General features: G+C 45.3%; 1 protein-coding gene across 1 annotated transcript; it reads left to right on the top strand.

Moving 5' to 3' along the window:
• Positions 1-8,598: 8,598 nt before the first annotated feature.
• On the top strand, positions 8,599-9,759 carry NPY2R (neuropeptide Y receptor Y2). Its single transcript, XM_044430925.1, has one exon. The coding sequence runs from the start codon at positions 8,599-8,601 to the stop codon at positions 9,757-9,759; it is 1,161 nt and encodes a 386-aa protein (XP_044286860.1).
• Positions 9,760-10,515: the final 756 nt, after the last annotated feature.

The raw sequence follows: 10,515 nt of genomic DNA on the forward strand, positions 1-10,515 counted from the left end.
GAGGAAGGCGAGGCTCGGCGGGGAGACCGGTACGTACTGGGGTCCCAGCAAATCCGCTCCAGCCGAGGGTGAATCTACTACCACTACTATGATTCCTTCCATCAGGATGCGCCACGGTGGTGGCGGAGGCGGCGGCGAGCCCCGCCTGGCTGCTGGGAAGGTCACTGCTGGTCGCCCCCAGATCCACGGCAGGTTTGGCCGCTCGCTGCTCGTGGCCCCGCGGGCGGCCCTCCTGCGTGCCCGGGCGCTCGTGCTTCTCATCTGGTGGGCTGCGATGTTCTCCGAGGGCGGCGCGTCCCCACGGTTGTGGCTGCCGCCCTGGCTCGGCGAGAGAGCGCCGGAGAAGCCGCCGCGGTGCGCTCCGTTGCCTCTCGCTTCGCCCGCCTGTAGCCCAGCCCTGCGCCCACCGCGAGCAGCGGAGGCTTTTGGTAGCTGGCGATTCCTGCCTGAATCAACAGCTCAGCAGCCCACCAGCGTTGCTGCGCAGGGGATGCGGACGGGATCGGCCAAAAACCAGTAGGCTAGATAGAGTTTCGCTTTGCCGTTGGGATACCTTTGGTACCCAAGTGGCAGTACAGCAACCAAAGCGGAAAACGAGATAAGCTTACATCGAATGCTAGTCTAACTTAAGCCGTGTTCGTTTCTACTCGGAGAATCACTGATGTCTACCTAATGTCCACATTAAGACTGTCAGGTTACAATGTACAAACTGCTGGCTCTGGGGTAGTCCTGTGAAAATTTGTTATTCTGCTGGAAAAGGAAAGTGGGTGGTGGGTCCCTGGAAGCTTCTTACATTAACAGTGTTCTTGGTTTATGTGGCTGAATTTCAGCTTTTCTTCTATGTTTTATTATACTAAAATATTTTTGCCTTCCTACCTACATCCCATTTAAGAAACTTCTCTGTTAATAATGGGACAGCTCTCTAAGGAAGCTGGATAAAGTAGTTTTTTCCCTCCAGTGACTGGTGAGAAAATGTTGCATGTGTTAAAATATATTTAAACTCCGGGCAATCTTGCTTACAGTAATTCCTTTTCTAAATGTGCTGTATAGCATGAATAATAGATCAGTGTGTTTTGAACATGAACATGGAAGCCTTCCTTCCTTTTTAATGCTTTCCTCTCTCAACAGCTTTGTATCTCATCAAAACTGACTTCATTTTGAAGAAAGTAAGAAACAGCTGGTTGCAAACTTTGTGCAGTATTTGGAGGTCATCTGAACATTTATTTTGTGGAAAAACAGTCTGCAGCATTTACTTCCAAGTGACTGTGTTGATGTGAAAGATAGAAATACAGTTTATTAGAATATACTTGAGGTACGGAGATCCACTAAAACTGGCAAAGTTGTGCTGGAGTGAGGAGTTGCAGGACTGCGAGAAGCAGGGCGGAGAGGCACTCTAGTCCAGAAACAAGATGAGAGAAAATGGATTATGCTTCAGCATAGATATAAGACGCACACTGAGAGAGGTGAGGGGGTTGGATTTTAGATACAATTCATGGGGATTCTTAGCAACAGCCCCATAAACATCCTCAATTTTCCCAATATGCAGCATTTGTTAATGCCATTTGTTAACCAAATGCAATTTCTCCTCTGCTTCTGTTATACAATTCTAAATTATATCTCTTCCATTTTCCCTTCAGCTGCTGCCAAAACAGTTCCTCCCTCGGATGAAGCCAAGTCACCAGAGCACTTTAACAAGGACATAAAATTATGATGGTAAGTGAATGTATTGTATCATAGTGAATTTTTTTTGTCAAAGGGAAGACGAAAAACCTGAAGGAAAGATGATGATGGAAACGGGGGAAAGATCTGTGAGAAATAAAGATGTTTTATTGGGGGTTCTTTGGTCAAAGAATAAATATCAAAGTTGTCCTGTTCTCTCTCATGATTGTGAGTGTGGGATTCTCCAAGTTGTAACATTTTCTACATGCCATGTATCTTGATAGCATACTGAAATTATAGCTTTATTTGGTATCTGTTATGCACAGAAGATGAAGGCCTCCATCCTTGATCTGCTTGCATACAGGTATATTTTACTGAAAACATTTATTTGAATCATGGCATTTTTAAAATCCCACCTTTCTCAGGTGATCTACATGGTCTGCCTCATTTTAGTCTTACGACAAACCTATGAGATAGATTAAGGTGCAAGAGAAAAACTTCAGAGCTGAGTAATGATTTGAACCTGTTGGAACATTCAGTCTGGCCAATATACAACACTGGCTCCTGCTTTATAGTTCACAATAGGGCTAACATTTGAGCCACTGTGGTTAAGAGGAGGCTGCTTTGTTGTTTGTATTCTAAATACATAGATATAGCTGCACAATTTGCATGCACATGTGAATGACCTTAATGCAAATCTGGATATCAGTTTCTACCCCACCTGTGCAGGATGGTGCACCTACGTTTGTATTTCAGCCATTGCATTCTTCCGTTTCACCTTCCAATGAATCTGTTATAGATGTGATCTTCAAGTCTTCTGGCCTTCACCATTCATGCCCTACAGCTGCATGTACCAAGATATAACTGTTCTAGCTTGGAAATCCTCAACCAAGGTAAGATAAATTGCTGGGGGACTGGGGTATTGCAATATTGCCACGGAAATAAAATACATTGCAAATCCATGATCATGGCTTTCTCTGTTTGGTACTCAGTTGTTAAACTGAAGTGGGAAGAGAGACAAAACAGGCAGTTTGAACATCAAGTAGGTTGTTTTGCCGGAGGTGAGGCAAAGGAGGAAAATGGTACAAATGACCATTTCCCTGCAAGCTGAATGCCCTGCAGTGCTCATGTTACTGCTGCGACTGGTGGTCTGCACCTGTGGCAGGGGTGGTCTCTAAGGCCACACAGAGCCAGTTTGGTGCTGTGGTTAGACTGGGGTGTAGGGATCTAAGTATACTCCTCTTGGCCGTGAAGTCCACAAGTGACTGAAGGCCAGTCGCTGACTCTCGGCTAACTGTTTCGCAGGGCTGAGAGTACACTTATGGCTCAGTGCCCATGATTGCTGTAAGGATAAAATGGGGAGGAGGACCATGGCGGTGCCCTTGGGTTCCCTGCAAGTGTGCAAAAAGGCAGACCATGGTGTAATGAACAGGTTAATTAAAATGCCGAGGTGACCAGCAGCTAGACTCTGGAGCCATTCTGTCCACCATGGAAGTTTTGGTCGAGGAAAGAAAAGTCCATCTTTCTGTACAGTGTTCTCCCTGCACAGCAGATCAATTTCTACTGTATGTATGTATGTATGTTGTTGTTTTCATTTCTATACCACCCCATAGCCAAAGCTCTCAGTGTCATCTAGCATTCTCCCAATGTTTGTCACTTTTAACAAAATGGGGGTGTGTGGCTACCTTTTCTTATAAAGGAGGATACTGATTTTGCAGCTGGGTAATGATTTTGAGCAAGAAGGCAAAGGGTTCAGCATTCCTCCTCACTTCCATTGTTCTTCTGAAATGCCCAGCTTCTGGAGGTCACTTTTGGTTATTAACCACTGTCCCACATTCAGTGGAAAAGACTCACGCCTTTGCATGTAGTGTGCAGTTTGGCTCATGGCTATGAATGTAGCCATCTGTGCATTGAGCCATATCAAAGAAAAAGAGAGGTGTAAGCAGGGTAGGGGCTGTGGCTCGGTGCTGGAGACCAGCTTGGCATGCTGCAGATCCTGGGTTCAATAGTCAGAATCTCCAGGAAGGGCTGTCTGAAACCCTGGAAAGGCACTGCTAGTCAGTTCTGATCCTTCTAGGCTTGATAGATCAAGTGTCTGACTCAAAATAAGGCAGCTTTTTATGATCCTATGAACCTCTTGCACACACAAGTCTTAAAAACAACACACCTTTCTTAAAGCAGGAAACTGTATAGAATATTTTTAGAACACCTTGATGAAAGTTTGTTATGACCAGGTAAAATTACTTCGGTGGTCATTTGTACTGTAAGGCATAAAGCAGCTGAATGCATGAGTGAAATGAAAGCCCACAAAGTCCTTCTGAATCGGTCTCCCCCAGGCCAAAACGGCCTAGCACAGCTCTGCTTCTCAAGCACAACAGGCAGAGATGCTTTGCAGTTCATCAATTTGAACCCTCCCACAGAGTTTGCAAGGTAAAACATCTGTCTTCCCCCCCCCCCCCACATGATAAAACTAGAGGGGCCCATCAAGTTGTCACTGACTTGTGGTTATGCATAAATGCAGTTGTGAAGAAAATGCTTGGGGTTTGTTCAGCGGATTCAGTGGATAGCTTGGATGCAGCTGATGCAGTCTCCCCATGGTGGTTGTTTCAGTTTTCACTGCACTGGGGCTGGTGTTCCAACTGGCTGTAGGGACATTTCGGATGTCTTTCAAACCCCAGGCCAAAATGGACACGTGTCCTATAATTGCATCTTTTTTTCCCTTCTTATTTCATTCTAGAGTAGGCGCATGAGGATGATTTGGATCTCAGAACCCCGCTACTCTGATGTTAAACTTCTGATTCAGATCTTTAAATTAGTGGGCTATCAATCCAGAGTGAAGCTCCTCAACTTGGTATAGATGAAGAATGCCAAAAGAAAAGAACAGAAAAGGTGTAGCTAACTTGGTTGGCTTACAACTCCTGTCAGCCTTCCCAGCATACTCAGAGATGAAGGATGATGGAAGCTGTAGGCCAAAACATCTGGAGGGCTGCAGATTTCTCATCCCTGTCTAGGTACACATTCAAAGTAAGGTTTGTCTTGGTCCTTAGGCACCCTGAATCTGTAAATAATGATCTGAATAGTTGTGAGATTTGAACATGGATGTGAAATGCCAGTCGGTCCATTCCTTTCTAGAGAAATGGAGAAGTCCACTCTGTCTGAACAGTGTGATTTTTTAAAAGTCACTGGAAATAGGGTTGTGCTTTCCCCCTTTTAACCATCCCCTTGAAAGGTCTAATGCCTCCACGTGTCCAAACATGAAAGGAAGCTGTTTGTCCTCCTCCTCCTCCTCCAAAAATCATTCCACTGACAAGAAAACATTAGCTCAGGTTATTTTTAAATGTGTTTTTGATTTAATTTAAATCATGATTGTGTTGTAGAAACACCCCACAGCATTAAATAGTTTCTGTTCTTTCAGTGTTTATTGTAGGGTACACTTTGTACTGTTGGAAACTTATTGCTTTGTTACTCTGACCTTTTAAAGAAAAATGAACCTTTCCATAGTGGTTCTGTTTAGCTGTTATAGATGTGGCCGCCCTTCTCTTTTTCCCCTTGGAGTGGTTCAGAGGAACGTGTGGGTCAGGGGGCTAAAGCAGGCCTCATTTCTTAGCCTCTTCCTGCTTGAAACACCACTTCCAGATTCCTGAGGGTGCCCGTGATGGAGGGTATCATTTTCAAATCTTTGTGCTGTCAGTTGCAAAGGCCATCTAAATTCCTAGGTGCAGCCTGACTGGGAGATGGTTCAGATAAGTCACTTCTTCCTACAGGAATAGGAGAAAGTCTGCCGATTCTATGGCATACAACAATTACAAGGCCAACCGAGCCATTACTTTGGATGTCTTTCTAACAGTGATGCCTCTCCCACCCTCATTTTCATTCTGGGGTAGGCATGGCCCCAACTCACATCCACAACTGGGACTCTAGTGTGGGTGCAGGGGACCTTTAAGATCTGGATAACCCCCCTCACACACAGATACCTACTCAGTATGTCTAGCATACTGGACATGAAGCAGAGCAGACCACATGGAGAATTGCTACGTGTGAGGACCTATTTGTAATAGTGCCAAACATACGGGTGTTGAAAAATATTGTATGCAGCCACTAATTGTAGCTTCCGCCAGAAGTGGACAGTGGTAATTTTGGTAGGTAGCAGAGATGCTACTCAGTGCTGGTAAGAGCCAGCAGGAGGCACCATAAGGATGAAAAGGCGGGAGGGGGGGGTGTTGATCCCAAGAGACTGGTGAGAAAGAAGTCTGAAGTACCAATGAAGAAAAGCAGACCTGTTTTGTCAGGCAGAAGCAAATGAGAGAGCCATATCTCACAGTGAGATATATCTCGAAATATTTGACTAATTACGGTGAGAATCTGGACATGCCGCCGTTCAGGCTACCTGATAAAACAATTGCATTTGGTTGCTCATGCTTTTTAGTTTACTGAGCATAATGATGTGTCTGCGTTCCTATTCCAACGTGACTCAAAGACTGTTGTGTTAAAATGGGGGTTTGTATCACTCTAAACAAAGAGATCCTCTTCAACATGTGTGGGGAAATTTTGAAAAAAATCTATTTGATCTGGATGAGAAATTTGTGATAAAGGATGTCCTTGTCATTTTGCTCAATGGAAATATATCCTGTTTGATTTTTTTGGCAGGAGATAATTTTGATTGAATGGAAATGAATGGATGAAATGCCAGAAAAACATCACTTTTCCTGTCTAGCTCTGTCAACAGAGCTAGATAGAGGAAGGAGAGCTCAGAATTCTTATATACTGATAAAAGAATTTGAGGTCAGAATATGCATATTATATTACTTGATCCCATAAACATAATCACAGCTCACTGGGTAACTTTGGGCCAGTCACTGACTCTCAGCCTAACCCACCTCACAGGGTGATAATATTAATAATAATGCAACATTTCCATACATCGGAAGTGGGCAGACTTCAGGATTGTGCAGTCTATTTTGTTTTTTATAACAAAGTTCACCAACTACAGCTGGGTGCAAAATATGCATGAACCTAAGAGGATGCTGGATCTTGGTCTGCCAAGGTTCCATTTAGTACCGATTGTGCTTGCGCAGTGGCCAATCAGCTCCTTGTCAGGAACTGATAAGTAAGACATGAGAGCGACAGCATCCTCCCATCCCTGTTCTTCATCGACTGGTAAACAAAGGTGTATTTTCTCTGCAAGATGAAGGTAGCATATAGCCATCAGGACTAGTAGCATGCTATCCTCCACAGCTGTGTCTAATGGCCTTTTAAAGCCACCCAGATTGGTGGTGTTCCTGGCATCTTGTGGTGGGGAATTCCGGAGTTTGATTACGTGTTGTGTGAAGAAGTTCACCCTTTTACCTGTCCTGAATTCCACACTAATCAGCTCCGTGGGTTCTCCTTGGGTTCGAATATTATAGGAGACAAATACCTCCCTACCCATCCTTGCCATAACAAAGTTTTCTGCTCCTCTGTTGTGTCTCCACTAACTTGCCTTTTTTAAAGTGAAACAGCCTGGGATGCTATAAAAGGGTGGGTTGGTGGTGGTGGTAAAGGGGATGATTGCTGTGGTTGCATGTATGTGAATATTCAACACAAATATTTGTCATATTCGCAAGCATGCAACCCCCTCAACCTTCCTAAGGTGGTGGCAGGGGTGGCTTACTTTCTGGCACAGAAAAACCTCTGTCTGCCCACTCAGCCAAGGCAGGAAAGGTTTGTGCCAGAGCAGATTTTGTGCTCCCATCTGGACTTTTGAGAATCAACACGAAAAGGAGGGGTGATGACTGCATCGGTGCAACGGCTGCTATTTTTCCTTGGCCTTCTGGGGATGTGTTGGGGAAAGGAGGGAGCAGGGCTGGTGTCATAGCAGGCATAGTTGGGTACCTGCTGAGAGCACCCATCCCAGCAGGGGGGCCCTGATGAGAGTCCCTTGGAGAAGCTGCTCCTCTTCACTGTGCCACCTGTGTGTGCCGCGCAGGCAGCAGCAGTGTGAGAAGGAGCGGCAGTGGATGCCACAGCCTCCTTGGGTGATGGCTCCGTGCTCTGGCACGCTGCAGCAGTGATGGTGGAGCTTCCTGTCAGTGCAGAAGGAGGTCCATAGCAACTGATGGTCTTCAGCAACTGTCCCTGGCAGTTGATGCTTTCTTGAACCTGGCAATTTGCAGAACTTGCTCAAAGATAATAAGAGGTGTCCATGAAGAAATCCTTCAACACTGGAAACTAGAAATGCCGCAAAATCCTCCTAATTATTCTGGCATTGCTGCAGGCTTAATATTGGCATGGAAGACTCACATTTGCCAAAGCAGATACATGTATCTGTACAATACAATATGCACATATGAGAAAGCAAAGAATTCTCCCAGTTGCTTGTTTGTGATTCTTTGACATCCTAGCATGGAGGCACATTCTTGCCCATTGAAAGCACTGCCTGGCCTGTGATTGCTCATGGTGCCATGTTGTAGCTTAAAAGACTACCTCTGTGCATGGTCTTCCTGATCCTGAAATACTGGGGCTCTTTAGCTATGCAGTCATGCTTGCTTTGGGGCCTTAGCACCTCTTGGCTTTGGGCATGTATTGATGCATTGGCCAGGAAAATGCAACTTCTAAATGAATCATTGTGATAGAACTGATGAGGCAAACTCAAACTTACTCATGCAGTGCTTTTTCAAAGCAATCAATGCATTTCATATCCATATTTGCAGCAGGCCAGTATTATTATGCCCACTTCACAGATAAAGGAAGTACGTCTGAAAGTTGTTTACTTGCCCCTCGATATTTATAATTAGGAAATTTAAAGTGGGGCATCCCAGTCTAATCCTTTTAATTACTTGACTAACTTTTCTACATTTGACTACTTTTGATGCTCAAAATTTAGCATTTTCTTCTTTTTAAATACATTTTCTTGGTGTTCTTCACAGGGGAAGCCCTGGCACATGCTCTGAACTGGAGAACATGGGACTGATAGGTGGATCAAAGACTGCAGGGAACCAGACAAGCCCAACCAAAATGGACCTGTACTCCAGAATGAACTTTCCAGGCTTTGCCAAGTCATATAGTGACTTGCCTGCTGACCCCAAACAAGATCTGAAGGACAGCACCAATTTGGTTGAGGTGCAGATTGTTCTTATCTGTGCCTACTGCGTGATCATCTTGCTAGGGGTAGTGGGCAACTCCTTGGTGATCCACGTCGTGATCAAGTTCAAGAGCATGCGGACCGTGACTAACTTCTTCATTGCCAACTTGGCTGTGGCTGATCTGCTGGTGAACACGCTCTGCCTGCCCTTCACCTTAGTCTACACATTGCTGGGAGAATGGAAGCTCGGTCCAGTACTGTGTCACCTTGTGCCTTATGCCCAGGGCCTGGCTGTGCAGGTATCTATTGTTACCTTGACAGTGATAGCCTTGGACCGGCATCGCTGCATCGTGTATCACCTGGAGAGTAAAATCTCCAAGAGAATTAGCTTCTTAATTGTTGGGGTGGTCTGGGTCGGCAGCGCTCTTTTAGCCAGTCCCCTGGCCATCTTCCGGGAGTATTTCTCCATTGAGCTCAAGCAGGACTTCAAAATGGTGGTCTGTGCAGAGGCCTGGCCCAGGAAAGGGCAGGTAAATTATGGCACTATCTACAGTGTCTTGATGCTCCTGATCCAGTATGTCTTGCCTCTTGTGATCATCTCATATGCCTACATCCGTATCTGGAGCAAGCTCAAGAACCATGTCAGTCCCGGGGCAGCAAATGATCACTACCACCAGAGACGCCGGAAAACAACCAAGATGCTGGTGTGTGTCGTGGTGGTGTTTGCCGTCTGCTGGCTGCCCTTTCATGTCTTTCAGCTGGTCAGTGATATTGATAGCCAAGTGTTGCATCTGCAGGAGTACAAACTGATCTACACCCTCTTTCATGTCATTGCGATGTGCTCAACTTTTGCCAACCCCCTCCTCTATGGCTGGATGAACAACAACTACAGAACAGCGTTCTTGACAGCTTTCCAGTGCGAACAGCAGCTGGATTCCTTCCATCCCGAGGTGTCACCTGCTCTCAAAGCCAAGAAGAAGCTGGAAGCAAAAGAGAGTCAGTGCAACGGACTGCCATTCGCACAGCCCACAAGCGTCTAAGGGCTCAACTAGATGTGATGATGAGGATACGCGAATCCATCTTTAATCCTGCTCTCCTCCCATTTTCCTGATCAAAGCTTTCTCTCCCAAGTGGACATGCTCTGGGAAATAACACTTCCATGAGCCAGGACTGGGAAAACAGTGCAGAGGGAAAGAGGACCACCTCCACTGTAGCCCTGGCCCAGACTTCACTCAGCTTGTGCTTGCATCAAGAGATGAATCGCAACAGCTCCATGACATGTTTTATTTGGCTCTCAACAGAAGTGAATCTTGATGAAGAGAGAAAATAAGGGAGATAATTTGAAGCAGATGCACTGTTGATAGACACACGCGTGTCTAAATCATATGAGTGGGAAGAAATGTGAGAAGCTCAAAGATTCTCTTCCCACATTTTCAAGGGACTCAGCTGGTTGTCAAGGATAAAGTCAGTTCCAAAGAAATGCATGTGATGAGCCTGCTGGGCATACAGTGAGTTCAGAAGTGCAGAAGAAAGAGTTTACCATTGTCCCTGTAAAGAAAAGAAAGTGGGAAAGAGAAAAGGCAGCAATAGTCAGAGGCTGATAACAAAAAACACTTGAATGTGGGGGAATACGCTGCAGACCTTGAATCCAAAGGATCAAATACCCTCTTCTGACAAAGCTGGAAATTGCTGTTGATGCTCAAACTTGTTGCATCATTTTTCCCTTGAAAGGATATGGTTTTCAAAATGCCAGGGAACATGAGGCGTTGCCTTGTTTTTATCTTGGTTCTATATTA

The sequence above is a fragment of the Varanus komodoensis genome, unplaced genomic scaffold (assembly GCF_004798865.1).
Source record: "Varanus komodoensis strain SLA01 unplaced genomic scaffold, ASM479886v1 scaffold21, whole genome shotgun sequence".
NCBI lineage: Eukaryota > Metazoa > Chordata > Lepidosauria > Squamata > Varanidae > Varanus > Varanus komodoensis.

What these genes read in the sequence shown, in the direction of transcription:
- NPY2R (XM_044430925.1), top strand. Translation starts at nt 8,599, where the DNA reads ATGGGACTGATAGGTGGATCAAAGACTGCAGGGAACCAGACAAGCCCA.